This window comes from Clupea harengus, chromosome 10 (assembly GCF_900700415.2).
Source record: "Clupea harengus chromosome 10, Ch_v2.0.2, whole genome shotgun sequence".
Classification (NCBI taxonomy): domain Eukaryota; kingdom Metazoa; phylum Chordata; class Actinopteri; order Clupeiformes; family Clupeidae; genus Clupea; species Clupea harengus.
In genome coordinates, this window is record NC_045161.1 from 24146096 (window position 1) to 24162800 (window position 16705).

General features: G+C 45.2%; 1 protein-coding gene across 1 annotated transcript in view; it reads right to left on the reverse strand.

The window, feature by feature from the left end:
- Positions 1-16556, reverse strand: part of tmem131 (transmembrane protein 131) — a 36726-nt gene extending 20170 nt beyond the window's left edge. Inside the window, exons 1-4 of the mRNA XM_012821797.3 lie at positions 16429-16556; positions 9838-9899; positions 8925-8965; positions 4339-4407 (exon numbers count right to left, since the gene is read on the reverse strand). Of these exons, the coding sequence (XP_012677251.2) occupies positions 4339-4407; positions 8925-8965; positions 9838-9899; positions 16429-16549 (293 nt within the window). The 5' untranslated portion in view covers positions 16550-16556. The remainder of the gene's footprint in view (positions 1-4338; positions 4408-8924; positions 8966-9837; positions 9900-16428) is intronic.
- Between the last annotated feature and the right edge of the window lie 149 nt (positions 16557-16705).

Genomic DNA, 16705 nt, shown 5'->3' on the forward strand with positions numbered 1-16705 from the left:
TGTATGTCCCACTTCCTGTCACACAGTCCTGAAATGTTAATGTGTAATATTTGCCAAGCTAATCATTAATAATACAGGCTTTTATGTTATTGAAGCATACCCTGCCATAAACATGAACAAATACCACATATAATAAAACGGATTTGTTACTTCAAAACACAACCATGACAAACATATGAAAACACAACCCAGTTTGATATCTAATCTGCAATCAGAACAGTGGTCAACTGGAGCTGAAAATATAGCCAAATGCGGACCGCAAAGAGGAAGCACTGCACAGATAAAAGTGACCTAAATGTGTAACGTGGCACACCAAGTTCTCAGTATGGCATACAGGGAGTTTTTGTCGGTTTGTTGTTGTTTTTAGCTTGTCTTAATTCAGAACAAATTCTTCTGCCGCTGCTGATTGCTGACAGGTTGTGAAGTAGTAGCAATTTAAAAAGCTCAACAGGTGAATGGGCCCCAGTAACTTTCCATTACTTTCAGCAGCTTACTTTTTAGGCCAGACTGGTGTTCACAGCGAAACGTGATGCAAAACTATAAAGATACGGAAAGACAACGGTCCCCCTATAGACACGCACTGACACATAGATTGTGAGGGTGGGGAGATAATAGGAAGACCTTTATCTGTATCAGGTTAAACAGAAGGGTGTGATTTATGCAGAGGAGCTGCCCTTTACTGCCTGGTGGCAGAGATAGAGACGGAGAGAGAGTGAGAGAGAGAAAGAAAGAAAGAAAGAAAGAAAGACAGAGAGACGAAGAGGGAGAGATGGAGAGAGAGAGGGTGAGAGTGTGAGAGGGACAGAGGAAGAGAGAAGGAATTTTCCAAGGTTGCTGGCTGGTTCTTACAAACAAGAACAGCTGATAAGGGAGGCTGTTTATAAGGAGAGTGCAACAGGAGGCTACCCATACACTGGCCAGCTGGGAGTCTGCATGGGGTGAGCAGGGGGTGGGGGTGGGGGTGGGGTGGGGTTGGTCCAGTGGGAACACTCTGGCTTTGGGGGCGCTGGTGTAACGAGAAGGCTAAAGTTGTACAAGCTGACATCATCACTGACCACAGCACATCACAGCATTACAGAGCTGCAAATACACAGGATGACACTGGTCTAATGAGAGAGGCGGTGTACACAGGATGACACTGGTGGTCTAATGAGAGAGAGAGGTGTGGTGTACACAGGATGACACTGGTGTAATGTGAGAGGAGGTGGTGTACACAGGATGACATTGGTGGTCTAATGTGAGGGGTGGTATACACAGGATGACACTGGTCTAGTGTGAGAGAGAGGAGGTGTGGTGTACATAGGATGACACTGGTCTAGTGTGAGAGAGAGGAGGTGTGGTGTACATAGGATGACACTGGTTGTCTAATGTGAGGGGTGGTGTGGTGTACACAGGATGACACTAATGTGAGAGAGAGGAGGTGTGGTGTACACAGGATGACACTGGTGGTCTAATGAGAGAGAGGTGGTGTGGTGTACACAGGATGACACTAATGTGAGAGAGAGGAGGTGTGGTGTACACAGGATGACACTAATGTGAGAGAGAGGAGGTGTGGTGTACACAGGATGACACTAATGTGAGAGAGAGGAGGTGTGGTGTACACAGGATGACACTGGTCTAATGTGAGAGGGAGAGGAGGTTGTGGTGTACACAGGATGACACTGGTGGTCTAATGTGAGGGGTGGTGTACACAGGATGACACTGGTCTAGTGTGAGAGAGAGGAGGTGTGGTGTACACAGGATGACACTGGTCTAATGAGAGAGGAGGTGGTGTGGTGTACACAGGATGACACTGGTCTAATGTGAGGGGTGGTGTACACAGGATGACACTGGTCTAATGTGAGAGAGAGAGAGGTGGTGTACACAGGATGACACTGGTCTAATGTGAGGGAGAGGAGGTGTACAGAGGATGACACTGGTCTAATGAGAGAGAGAGGTGGTGTGGTGTACACAGGATGACACTGGTGGTCTAATGAGAGAGAGAGGTGGTGTGGTGTACACAGGATGACACTGGTCTAATGTGGGAGAGAGGAGGTGTGGTGTACACAGGATGACACTGGTCTAATGTGGGAGAGAGGAGGTGTGGTGTACACAGGATGACACTGGTCTAATGAGAGAGAGAGGTGGTGTGGTGTACACAGGATGACACTAATGTGAGAGAGAGGAGGTGTGGTGTACACAGGATGACACTGGTCTAATGTGAGAGGTGGTGCTGGCCCAGGTGTTGCAGGGGTGTTGTAGGGGTGTCATCAGACCTATTTTGGGCCTAAATCTGTTCTCACTTTCGTTCAAAAAAATAAATCCACGATTGCACCACTGCATCTCCAATAGTACCGTCATCTGGTGTGCGCAACATATTCTGCAAGGAGAGGAAGCTCTTACCACCGTAGTTTCCTTTCTGCTTAATGGATTGTGTCACCAAACTGCAACCCACTGTTTCATCACAAAATGTTAACGGTTACCTTCTGATCAACTTTAAATTTGGTCACCTAAAATAATTGCCTAAGTCATTTTTTGACAAAAATTACTTTTTTTGCCTAAATCATCTCTTCATGATGCTGGCCACCTCTGGTAAAATGTCTACATCCTCAGTTGAACAGATCATGTGAATCTACCCCTGTAGTATAATGGCCTATGTCAAAAGTGTGACTTAGGCAGTTTCATTTTGGCTAAGTCAAAAGACAATATGACTTAAGCAATTTTAGAAGCTTTTCAAGATGACTTTATGAATTTTACAAGCTTTATTGTTGGCATGGTTGAAGGTTTAAAATTGCTTAAGGTCACAAAGGCATGTTCAAAAATGTGCCTACGTCATTTATTCCTCTTGTGTTACATAATTGACATACATTGTAATTAGTATGTCAAAAGTTAAATTTTTGGTAAAGTTTTTTGTGTTTTCTGAAAAACCTGAAAAAATGACTTAGGCAATTATTTTAGGAAGGTGATGATTTTTTTTAATCGTGGCGATAATGCTTAGCCAGCCAGCTGTCATTTGTCGTCGTTCCTTGTAATACTACGGATACAAAAAGTTACCCTGCATGATAATTAGTTTAAGGTGGGCTATATTAGTTATATTTTACAGGATTTTTGTAAGTTAAAGAGGTAAAAGAACAATGCTATGGTATACTTTGCCTAGTTTCCCTTTTTTAAAGAGTCATTATAACGCAAATCTTTTAATTTCTCGATCCTTGGTTGGATGTACACAAATTCTTCATGGGAGGTGGCCAGAATGAATAGAACCTAAGTAGACATATATGCGCACAATAAATAATATTTCTATTTAAGAAAGCACCTATTGTAACTGGATCCGTAGTAATTATGCAATAGATAAGTTGTAGGTGCAATGCTTGTTGCTCTAAAACTGATGATGAACAAACACTGAGGATCCCCCGTTAGTGAGGTCTTAGGCCCCCCAACTATAAATGTCTATTGACGGCCCTGCCAAGGGGAAAGCCATCTTATTAGTCAACTAAAAGCTGCGCAGGGTGTTGCCCGAGGGGGTATTTAAAGCTACTGTAGTACTAACAGCGCCATAGCCCAGATACCCCGCATGCTACTTCATTCATGGCGAACTCTATTCTAAGAGAATAAACTTACAGCTAAAGAGAAGAAGAGTCACCATGGGAAAAGGCCTGCCAGCTGGAGAACACGTATCCTACGTACCAGAGTTACCCACTTATTTACAGACTACAACAAGTACTTATAATACTGAGGAGATTGTATTTCTGAAGAGCTGATGTGAATACCCACAGATTAGTCTGACGAGATCGTTTTTATCCACATTACACCACACTCTCAGTTTATGATTGGCTGATATGTCTATTGCAGACAATCCTATGGATTCCCATCTGTAACATGTGATGTGCATACAGACTGACAGTGTAATCACGTGTCATGTGTTCAGGACTGATCTGCCTCGAAGGCTGTGTGCACCAGAGGAAGTGAAACACAGCCACTAAAGAGGAAGCTGCCTTTCAGGGGCATGAGTCAGGGCACAGGCACAGCGGGGGGGGGGGGGGGGGGGGGGACGACGACGACGACACATGAGAGAAAGAACAATAAAGGTATTGAGAAGGAAAGCTTGAAAGTGTCTGAGTGTACATTATATGTGTATATATAAATATATAAATAAATCAATCAATCAATCAATAAATAAATAAATAAATAAATAAATAAAATGTACACTCAGACACACACACACACACACACACACACACACATATATATATATATATATATATAGAGAGAGGAGATATCTGTGTGTGTGCACGCAAGAGAGAGAGAGAGAGAGAGAGAGAGAGAGAGAGAGAGAGAGACTGTGTTTGAGAGTGTACTTACTGCTCATGGAAGTCCAGCATTGGTGGCTCAAAGCGTATGGGCCTGCCATTCCCCCGCTGTGAGGGCCCACTGTGGGAGAGACAAGAGCAGTCAGAGGGACGGACAAACAGCCACAGCACTGACAGCAGCAGCAGCACTGACAGCAGCAGCAGCACTGACAGCAGCAGCAGCAGCACTGACAGCAGCCACAGCACTGACAGCAGCAGCAGCAGCACTGACAGCAGCCACAGCACTGACAGCAGCAGCACTGACAGCAACAGGAGCACTGACAGCAGCCGCAGCGGCCAGTGAGGGGGGCACATCCTCCCACACACACTATACACGCACACCATCACACACATGCAGGCTTCCTTCCGAGCCTCCCTACTGCAAACAAGAGCAGGTGGAAGCGCACACACACACACACACACACACACACACACACACACAGGCAGACAATAGAGGTGATGATGAATGTCGTGTCTGGATCGCAAGAGCATCAGTTTCACAGGTGTGCCCATTGCACACTAGGAGAACTTGCCTGGCAACAGGTGTGGCGACAGAGCGGAAGCTCATTCTTTCCATTGTGGTTAAAAAGCGAACCCTACAGCCCACTCTATGCAAAGAAGCGTCTCGAGCATAACCACAGGGAACATCAAGCATTGTGCAGCGATGAGATCATGTTTGTCTTAGAGCCTCGCGTCCTGAGCATTTACATGTCTCTGAGCCTACACCAACACACACAGCGCCACACACACCTCTATGGGAAAGGAAACAAGATAAAGGCTATGAGCTGTAGATTTGCCCAAAACTCAATTAGGTCATCCCCACCTACACTAAAAGACATTATTTGGATGGTAATAATTGGGAATAATACCAATGTGTCTTTTAATGGTGAGCTGATTTTGAACTTTGAACTTTGAAAACCCCTTTTCATCTTTGTTCCTGAAATACTAGGCCGTTTTTTTTTTTTCAAACAGATAATTTAGGCTCAAAACACACACAGGTCCTTATAAGTCATTGGCCAAAACCTCCCTGTCTTGGTTGCTGACGGCTTCCACCCCATAATAATAGCTTATACTGTGGAGCTATATCAGCTATCAAAGATTAATTTCATCCTTTCACTAAGCCATACTGGGAGAACTCAGCCAGTGTGTGTGTGTGTGTTTGTGTGAGACACCACTGTAGGCTGCCAAGCTCCTGTTGGGATTCTGGGGGAAAAACCTGAATCCTTTGCCCCAGGCTTCCTCAGGGAAAACACAAGGGAGTCCTCCAATGGCAAGAGTTCTGCAACAAGGTTCCAGATCTTTTTTTTTTTCTTTCCTCCAGCTAACAGGCACCTAAGCGTTCTGTGATGCCTGCCTGTGTCGAGCACACAGCACACGGCCGGGAAGGGTAATGAGGTGCTAATGTCAGCTAATGACACACCATGGGACCACACACACGGACACAAAAACTCATTCTGACACGCACACTATACACTACACACACACACACACACACACACACTCTCTCGTACCTCTAAAATCAACATTCAGGTCATTCAGTTTCAACACGTGAAATGTGCGAGAGACCATTACATTGCGGGAAACACACTGATGTCATTTGAACAGACCACCCGTATACAAAATGTAAACATTTTTGGAAAGACAGTGAAGTGAGCCACTCTCACTGAATGTATATGCTGCCCTTCAATGTCCATAAGCAAAGAATTATTCATCAACATCAACATTATACATGATTCCCTAAGGACATAAGGACAACATCAACATCCCCAAAACTAGGCCATAGACAAAAGACCCGATAGAGTATCAGAGGGTATTAAATTAGAGTCAGGGGGAAGAGACAAAAGGGAATTTTTTTCAACCAATGTGAAAATGGAATAGGATATATGTGCTGTCTGAGCTGCATTTGGCAGCCACACCAGAGAACATTAAAGTGAGCACCAAATTAAAAACTCCCTAAACTCTGTGAAGTTCCGTGCAGACAGGGAACAGCACTGAACGGTTTAGAACCCTTTAGTTGACACGTGGCACTTTGCTTCCTTTGCTTGAGGAACTTGCCTGCGCTTTAAAAACCTTTCAGTTTCACTGTCAGCTATCTGGAACATGCCGCATTAGTGTGACTGATAGCCAGGCCTGTGTCACCCAGAAAGCCCCTTCTTTGTTAGCCTCGGACCTGATCTGCAAGATTGTTCTCTTCCTGGTGGAGGGCGGCCAGGCTGACTGGGCCCACAGGGCTGAGCTACAGGCCTTGAGAAGTGAACTGGTTCTGCTGCTGCTGCTGCTGCTGCCACTGTGTCAAACCATGGCCAGGTGACTCATAGTCAGGTGACTCAGGGTCAAACCATGGCATGGGGCCAGGTCAGGTGACTCGTAGTCGGGTCAAACGAACCAGTGAGCCTTCTGTTGAGACGCAGCCCCAGGGGAGGAAGGGAGGGAGGGGGGTCAGAGTAGAGTCAAGCTGCCCTGTAGCTGATGCGCTGACACGCTGACACGCTGACACACACACACGTACACACGCACACACGCACACACGCACACACGGACACACACACACACACACACACACACACACACACACACAACACTGAGAGGAGAGCGAGGGTCACGCTGCTAAAGTGAAAGAGTGTGCTGGTCACAGAACGATAGAAACGAGAGATAACACTGCACGAAAACACTAACTGCTTTGAGGACAGATCTGACCTGCTCACTGTCATCATCATCATAATTATTATTATCTGGCTACCTGGAGCTGCTAGCAAGGTGTATAGTGTGCTTAAAATGAATGACCAGAGGGATTCCAAAAAACAAACACGTTTATCACTATAAATGAGCACTTTTGTTTGAAAAAAAAAAAAAAAAAAAACAGGAGGTGGAGATGCTTGCAGTGGGTCTGACTGTTTTTAAACAGCAGAGGAGATAAGATTTCAGACTGCGTGTGAATGGATGAGTAAGACTGGCGAGTTTGACAATAGAGCAGACATGAGAAACCGCAGCAAGCTGAAGACCGCAAGAAGATAAAACATTTTTTTTAAAAAGAGTGGAGCTGCTCACCCAGCAAAAACACTTGGTGATTGGCAATAAACACGCACCGTGTGCCCCCATTATCTACCAGGGCTCAAAGTTCAGAGGGAGTCAAAGACAAGACAGCCGTGGTCCTGTTTGTACACGTCTTCAACGAACCCACACGTGCTCCACGGCAGCAGTCAGGGACACCAGAAGAGGAGTGTAATGCACCTTTACTACGGCAGACACTCAACCTCACTACTCTGTGCTGTCTGTCAACTGGGCGTGTCCTGATTCACCCTGGAGTGTGAACATGCAAGCTTTGATCAACCAATCAGACGCAGCCAGCACAGGTGTTTACAAGGGGGTAGGGTGGCCTATCCCCTGACTGAGAGAGAGAGAGGCTCCTCAACTCGAGCAGATCTGAGGGGTGTGGTAAAAGAGAGAAAAACAGTCGCATGCCACGACTAAGGTATTCACAACTTGTCTGAGAATAACAAACACCAGAACAGACACTGGGGCTCCAGCTTGAGATCCAAGCCCTCTCTCATGCCTGGGTTTCTGTTTGTTGTTCGTGGTTCATCATGAGCCTTCAGAACAACAGGCAGAACCCATTGTCCTCCTTGGCAGATCCGGTGTCTCCTTTTCCCACGTGTCGCCTTACCTGGGGCATGGGGGTAGAGACTGTGAGGGAGAAACTAAGTAAACCCACCAGATAGATGCCGACATGTCCATGTGAGAAGCAACAGTGGAGATGAGCTGGGGGCCTCAGGGTCTGCCTGACTGACTTGACACTGAGGAAGTGACTCACTGTTTAGGGCGTGTGTCCACATTGCGTTCTTTTCTCTAGCAGGAAAGCACTGGCAGTGTGCTGGGAAGCGTCAGTGATGACACCGGCGCCTTTCGGTAAAGTTGAGAGGTTTTCAGCTAGACGCTCTGAGAGTGGCTGCACAAGAAAGGGGGAGCGCTCCAAAAGAAAGACGCTAAGTGTGTCGCACATGACAACGGATTGCTTCAAAATCAATGTTTTTTTTTCTTTGTGTTTTCAAAAAGATTCAGCCTCACTTTAAATCAAACGAACCCCGAAAAGGCTTTGGCCACCGATGTTTCCGATAGATTATGTTCTCCTTGTAGAAAAAGAAATGGCTGACAACTATGATGTATCTGATAATCAAAAATAGAGGCTCTGTTCATTGTCACCGAGGACGTGGTGGAGGCTTTGGAGAGCGGAAAATGAACAACAACAAACAAAACAAACAAGGCTGACTTCAGTCAACCAATGAAAGGTGAAAGTTGGGGCCTTTTCATCATCTTTTACAGAAAGCTCAGTTTTTTGCCTATCCACACAGCGACGTAAGGGTTGTGTTTTCAAAAGTCTCCACTCTGAAACCGTTTTCAAAAATACGCATTTTTAGGCCCTGAAAACGCCAAGTTGTATACGCCACCAAGTGCCCCAAACAAACGGCCCCAAGCCGCTTAATATGAACCACATGCTGGGAGGCATTCTCAGGCCATAGAAGTAATTAAGTGGAGGTGATTAGATTGTAGTGATGCAGAAAAGTGTGTGTGTGAGAGGGGTGGGGGGAATAAACTTCTTACCTTTTTTGATGATATGAGCTAAGATCAATATCAGCCTCTGTCTGTAGAGATACAAGAAAACAACCATATTTAAGTAATTATCTCTCCTTCACACACACACACACACACACACACACACACACACACACACACACACACACACACACACACACACACACACACACACACACACACACACACACACACACACACACACACACACACACACACACACACACACACACACACACACACACACACACACAATGAAAGTGAGCTTAAAGTTGGACCAAAACCAGTTGGTTCGGCTTTGCTTAAGTGCAATCTTCTGTTGTCCCTTCACTTTTAGAACGTGTGTGTGTATGCAAGTGTGAGTGCTTACAGGTATGTATTTGCCGTAAGGGAGAATGCGTGTGTGCGTGTGTGTGTGTGTGTGTGTGTGTGTGTGTGTGTGTGTGTGTGTGTGTGTACTTGATTTCCTGTTTGTCAGTGTTAGAGTGAGGTTACGTTGTATACTGTTTGCAAAGTGTATGTGTGCATTTTGTTCGTTTATGCTAGTGTGTCAGCTCCGTGGCTACGCTACCAGGTAGGCCGAGCCAACCAGAGCCGAGCCGAGCCAAGCCGAGCCGAGCGGTGTGCAGCCCAGTGTGCCAGAGAGGCCCGCTCCTGCTCAGGCTAAAATAAGCCCCGCCACTGGCAGGCAGGGCAGAACACCCCTGTCGGAGAGAGTGCTACTCTGGGCTATTTATACATTTTTATAACTCAACAGAGGGCACTCCACACTACAAACAAACACCATCCCTCCACACCATCTGAGGATGACAGAGGAGGGCCTGTGGGAGGGTGGCTGGCTGAACTTACTGGTAGAATGACCTGAGGAAGGAGGGAGGATGGGGGGTGGGGGTGGGGGTGGGGGGTGGCGGTGGTAGCTTACCTGCAAGAGGCCTCCTTCTCCAAAATGTAGTACCTCTAGAATGGTATCTGACTGGATGAAAGCTGTGGGGAACACAAGAAGGAAACTCCCGTGAGGATTTCAGCTTAAGTCAGCACGCAAGACTGGCATGCAAAATTCATCTAGGGGGGCGGGGGGCAGGGGTGGGGGGTGCTTTGGGAGTGTATAAATTCAGACATGTATGTTTGCAGTCAGCAAACACAAAGAGTGGAAGTGAATTCTGGAGATCTACTGCCTGAACACCTTATGTATTAATAATCTTGTACCTGTATGTCTGGGCTACCTATTCAAATAAGGCGAGATATGTTTGCAACAACGCAAAGTCAAGATGTATTAACACTTTCAAAGTTGTGATATTTCCAGCACAAACTCTTCATCCCAGTGGAAACTAAATAGGCGCCTTACTTTAACAGCCACTGCAGACTGTTACCCTTCCTCTCATGTTATGCAATGTTCTGCAACCATTACTGCATGTCCACATGCTAATAAACAACAACTGAAATCACACAGGGGCATCATTAGATGTGGGTTTGGTAGGCAGGGCTGCTTGCTGGAGGTACTGTTATCGAGTAAGAGCTTACGGTCTGCCTGGGAGGCAGTGTTCATTCACCTAAGGACTTCATTCAGGGTTGTTGCTAGAGACACGTTAGACAAAAGCGAAAGGCTTTTCACAAATGCAGCGTGTGGGCGATCGTATTCAACACACACTCCCCTCCTCTTCGCAGTGTTCTCAGTGCTATTCTTAGTCAGCGGTGTGCTGCAACACTGGCGGAGGTTATAGTAGCAGTCAGTTCGAGCCGAGCTACACACAAGTCACGAGCAGCACAGAACACCTCTCTCACACACACTCACACACACACACACACACACACACACACACACACCTCTCACCACCGCCCACTCATCTCTTGCAGCTCATATCGGTGTCACTCCAACCAAAGCGGCTAAATAACGTTAGCTTTAGCTCTAGCGGACTGAGCTGTGTAGCCGTTATAAGCTTGCGGCGGGCTGTCGAATGACGGCGATGACAGGAGGATTTCAGTTGATAGGGGATACACGGCACACATCAACACCAGCGGGAACGACGGTGGTGGCAGCAGGCGTGGGGCGCTGGTCTGAGAGGCCGTCACTTTAAAGAGCATCTTCACACATTAAAGATCACTTAACACGTTCGCTCGAGTCGTAACTCCGCAAGCAACAGGCTGACGACCGGCTCCGCCACACGGGAGGCCAGGGATTCAGTCAACAACTGCTTCAGTACAGATTCCAGAACAGGCTTTTTTTTTCTGTGGGGGTTTCAGTGGTGCCGAGAGACAATGTACGATTCTGCTTTTTTTGTCCAGAAAAATGTGACATACCATTCCCTGAAGGCCACCAAGCTCTTTGTTGGTGTAACCTTTAGATGGGGGTGGGGTGGGGGGGTAGAGGAGCCAGGTGCTGCTGAGCTGGCCAAAAGAACACTGCAGGTTAAGGGGAGACTAAACATACAGGCATGCACACATCCACAAACACACACACAAACACGCACACACAACAGCATGGCCACCTGAGGAACACTCAAAGTAACCATACAACAACAAAGGGCTCAACTGCAGCAGAATGGAGAAAGGGTCCCACTATCACCTGGTTGCGGGGAACCTGGAAGAATCTGATCTATGCCCATAACAAAAGCCACTGATGTGTGCACAGCAGCAAGAACAGAGTGTACTCTTCACGATAGAGACAAAGGCTTACGCAATCAAATTGATCTTCCCTCTCGAGATCCCACTCACTTTGCTATGAAGCGCTACTTTTTAGATTTGGGATACTATGGAGAGCTATATGAGCCTCAGCTCACAGGCAGACCTTAAGCAGGAGAAATGGAAGTAGCGGACTGCAGATCTGTCAATCAAACTGACTACAGCCGATCAGTTTTATGAGCTCTGTGGAACTCTGCTCCAGGCACTGCCGAGATCAATGTGGTTAAACTAGCGCACAATGCACACCCCCGCCGATCATCAACCAGTCTCTCTTTTCAAAAGACGGCGAATGCTTTGCCCTTGCTCATACATGAAAAATAAGGCCTAAACGATTCAAACATCATGCCTCCGACGGAAACTAGGGGCAAAGACTACAAACAGGGAAGATTCTGCAATTGAGTCTGGTATGGATCCGATCTTGGTGTGGAGCTGGCCTTGATATGCCTTTGATCAAGCCCTGATAGATATGGCCTTGATATGCCTTCGATCAATCCCTGATATATATGGCCTTGATATGGCCCTGATCTGGCTATGATATACATGGACCTGATCTGGCTCTGGTATGATAGTGGGGCTGTGTCTGTCCCAGAGTCAACTGTTGTGTGGGCGGGGGACAGTAAGTGGTTATCGAGTAGCAGAATCAGCCAGGAAGTCCACATGTGACTGCAGGGTGTGGAGAACTTTCACTATCTCAAAGGGCTACAGTTTATCACAGTAGAAAGTGCAGACATGCAGCAAATTGATATTGCTACACCCTTGTGGAGTATGGTCAATTAATCTCCTTGCTTCAAACCTTTGGGCTACAATAATGAATGTCAAGTCAAGGCGAAACAATAGCCTCAGTCCTGGTACAGAATAAAAAACTGCAGGAAATTTTACTTCAAGTCAATGGCAGAATGAGTGTCAAAAACAGGCTAGCTTTTCTGTGAAAGAAAAAAATACATTCAAAACTTGCAAACTTGCAAAACTTGTGCCAACATGCCTTTTCCCCTTAGGACACAGCATAAGGGACCTTGGTCTTGTACCAAAAACCTAAGGTTTAAAAGTGACTCATGATGTAGCCTATAGCCAAGACCTATGCTCTGGAGAAGAGGAATAGGCCTAGCCTCCAAAGAGGATTGCAGTTTCTCTCCCAATTTCTTGGGAAATTCAGGGCTTTTGGTCTGGCAAATTCTGACTTCTGCATTTTCATGCTTTCGTAAGTAAGGGCCAGAGAAAGGCGTTGTGTGGTCTGTCTTTGGCCTACCATGGAGGGGACAAACGGCAAAAGGACAGCTGTGAAGCTTTAAAGCTGTGAAGTGTCCCTGCTGCCTGAGTGAGAGAGAGAGAGAGAGAGAAGGATTTTATATGCATTGACTGTCTAGGCCTAACCCTTTAAAAATGTGAGTGATTGAAATACATAAGGGAAAACGAAGCAGGCCAGCTGTAAACATGAGAGTCTTTGAAAGACTGCTGTTAGCAGGTAACACCAGAGACTTGGATGTGCAAGTATCTACAAACCATACATGAAGCATAGGTCCACACACACAGTGAGAAGATCAGGAGTGCATTTCCCCTATGTCGTTGTTGAGCAACAGCAATTGTCTCAGAGAAACTTTTTGAACATTCTGAACTCTCTCTCATCATAGCTATTGCACTGTGGTGCTTTTGGCAAAGGGCCCTCTGGTCAATGACGAGTGCAACTCTGACCACAGTGGGCTGGGAGTGAGTGCACGGACTTCCAGGACTGATGAGGGAACACTCAGCCTAACCATTCTCATGTGCAGTGCATTTTTTCCACTCTTGTCTCTCTCACTGGGCTCTTTGTTTCTCAGACCATGTGCAAAAATTAAAACAGTGCACAGGACAGATACACCCTTCACACTGTCAAATTAGATTAGATTAGATTCAACTTTAGTCACTGTCCAGAGTGCAGGTACAAAGCCAATGAAATGCAGTTAGGGTCTAACCAGAAGAACAGACATTTTTTTATTATTTACAGATATGTGCACATATAAGTACGCACTACGGCATAAGACTATACAGATTATTATTATACAGTGCCTACATTTTGTTATGCTTCAGACTCATCTTGAAATGGATTAAATTATTCCCCCCCCCCCTCATCAATCTACATACAATACTCCACAATGACAAAGTGAAAACAGATTTTGGAGTGTTTTGTACATTTATTGACAATAAAAGACTGAAATATCCTACTTATAAAAGTATTCAGACCCTTCACTTAGTACTTGGTTAAAGCTCCTATAGCAGCAACTGAGCCTCAAATCTTCCTGGGAATGATCCCACAAGTTTGGCACACCACTCTTTTGGGAAGCTTCTCCCATTCTTCTTGGCAGAATCGCTCAAGCCCAAACAGGTTGGAAAGGGAGCATCGGTACACAGTCATTTTCAGGTTTCTCCAGAGATGCTATATTGGGTTTACTCTTTGACACTCTTCATTTCATCAGACAAAACGATTTTACTACTCATGATGTAATAGTCATTCAGGTGCTTTTTGGCAAAATCCCAGCGAGCGGTCATGTGCATTTTAGTGAGGAATGGCTTCCATCGGGCCACTCTACCATAACGGTCTGATTGGTGCAGTGCTCCACTGATGGCAGGTCCTTCTATAAGGTTCTCCCATCTCCAAAAAGGAACTCTGGATCTCATTCATAGTGACCACTGAGTTCTTGGTTAACTGTCTGACCAAGGAAATTCGTCCCAGATTACTCAGTTTGGCCAGATCTAGGAAGACTGCTAGTGGTTCCAAATAACTTCCATTACAGGATGATGGGGGCTACTGTGCTCTAAGGCACTTTCAATGATCCGGAAATGTTGACTCAGATCTCGACACAATCCTGTCTAGCAGGTCTGCAGACAATCCTTTTAACCTCATGGTTTGGCTTTCACTCTGACATACACCATCAACTGTGAGATCTTATATAGACAGGTATGTGCCTTTCCTAATTATGTAATTAAGCACAGGTGTTCTCCAATCAAGCATCACGAGGACCACTGAGAAGAGGATGCACAAGAGCTAATTGCAGGTGCCATATGCCTCAGACTCAATGCGAATTACTCCAATATGTAATTGCAAACTCCTTTAGCCGGACACCTAGCCTAATGACTTGTTAACAGTTTCAGCCATACCCTTCTATTCTATATCCCTAACCCTTGACAGCAATTTACTCTGGTAGCACAAACCTTAGGACTGACACGCATAATCTAAAAGATCTCCAGTAGTGCATTTGGGTTCCTCTGTTCTTGAACTTCCCTAACTGTGAGTTTAATCCTAAGGATTACAGGAACACAGTTGCACGCAGTAAGAGATGAGAGCAGAGAGCATACTCCCTGCCTTATCTAGCCTGTACCATACTTTAATTCTCGGCAAGGCAGAGAGGCTATGTCTTTAAGTTTAACCTCTGTCGAAGATACAATAATAGAACCACTTCCCAAAACTGTTACAACTCAAGTATAGCATCGCAATGTCATGACAATATGTCTTCACACTGAAGTCAGTAAACTACTCTGAGCTACTAAGAATAAACCAGGAAAATAGTGGCAGGGAGTGGGTGGAAAATGCTACAAACCATATGTGCCATTTCCCAAAATACTCGTGGAAGTAAAATGCTTATCAGACTATAAGACGAGTAAAAGCTGAAGGCAGATTCTTGTTCAACTAAGCATTGCTGCCAAGTATGCTGCGTAGAGGGTTTCTCAGTAGTTTCAAACAGATAACAAGATTGTTTATGGGACAAACAATTTTCAGCTTACGTGTAACGTTACCCAGCTGTCTGGTTACGTTACTATTTGGCATAACGTTAGCTGACAGCTCAAACTACAGTAGCGCGCTAACCATAGCGGTTTTTGCTGATTTCAGAATACCTATGTTATCCAACAATAGTGACTACACATACAGTCAACGTTATAATAGAATCATTCTGTGCAAGACTGTCATAAAATGTAGTCAAACACGAACCTAAAAGTCCACTCTAGTTGGAGAGCTGTAAGTTAAATATAGGACAGCTCAGATCAGCTCTATAAGCTAGCTAGCCAAAGAGGTTCATAGCTAATTACCTACTTATTTCACAATAAATCAACATACAATACAACAACTGTTCATCGTTGCTACAAAGTGACCATGACACACCTTTCCAAGTAACTTGTCACTTCACTACTGCCCATGCTACGTTGGCTGACAGGAGGGCAATGCAGTAATGTTAGTCGAGGGCAATATCATGAAAACCTAACTCCCACAAGAGTTGAGCTCATACAATTTTTAAATAATTATATTTATCACTAAATGACATAGTATTGTTGTTGTTTTAAAACGCATAATTTCCTGTTATCATATCGGCTGGTCAGTGTCAAATTTGTTGCATTACCTACAGCAAGACTGATTCACAACCATCACTTTGTGCTAAGCTAACAAGCAAGCAGTCAAATAGCTGGCTAGCTAATATGGATTGACTTGCCACTTTTTGCCCAACTATGGAATATGTTCAATACTTCTTGTTATGTGTGATAAATAACGAGTGTTTCATTCCATTTCAATCACTTATTGTGTTTACACACCTATGTTAGACATGCTATAGGGGTCAAGACAGCTGAACTATCAGCAAGCTAACCCCAGCTAACATCGGTTAAGTTGCGGCTCCGCTTGTTGGCCACGGAGAACACGTCTCGTTTCCCTCTGTAGGGCATGACAAGACGGCAAGGCTAACCTCGGAACCTCGGTCATTCTAACTTGCTAGCTAGCAAGCTAGCTAAAAACTATTACTTGGCAAGCTTGACAGTCAATAACATCGCAAATCAAAATTCACAAACATTTCACTAACTAAATATGACTTACCTTGTTTGTTTGATTGTGCCACATGAATACATGCAATAAATAAAATCCTCATAACTGCCATGCATGAAAATTTTGTTCTTTTTAAGAGTACAAAACTCTGTGTACTTTCCTTGCTCGCCATGCTGATGTTTCACTATGAATACGACTGAGCCACTGTTTTCATACAGATATAAACACCGTTCACACATGAGCCATCATGTGGACAACTTGGAAATTGCAGTTCACTTGCCAGTTGTAACTTCAAGTGGAATTACAATAATCATCTCTGTTGAAGCTT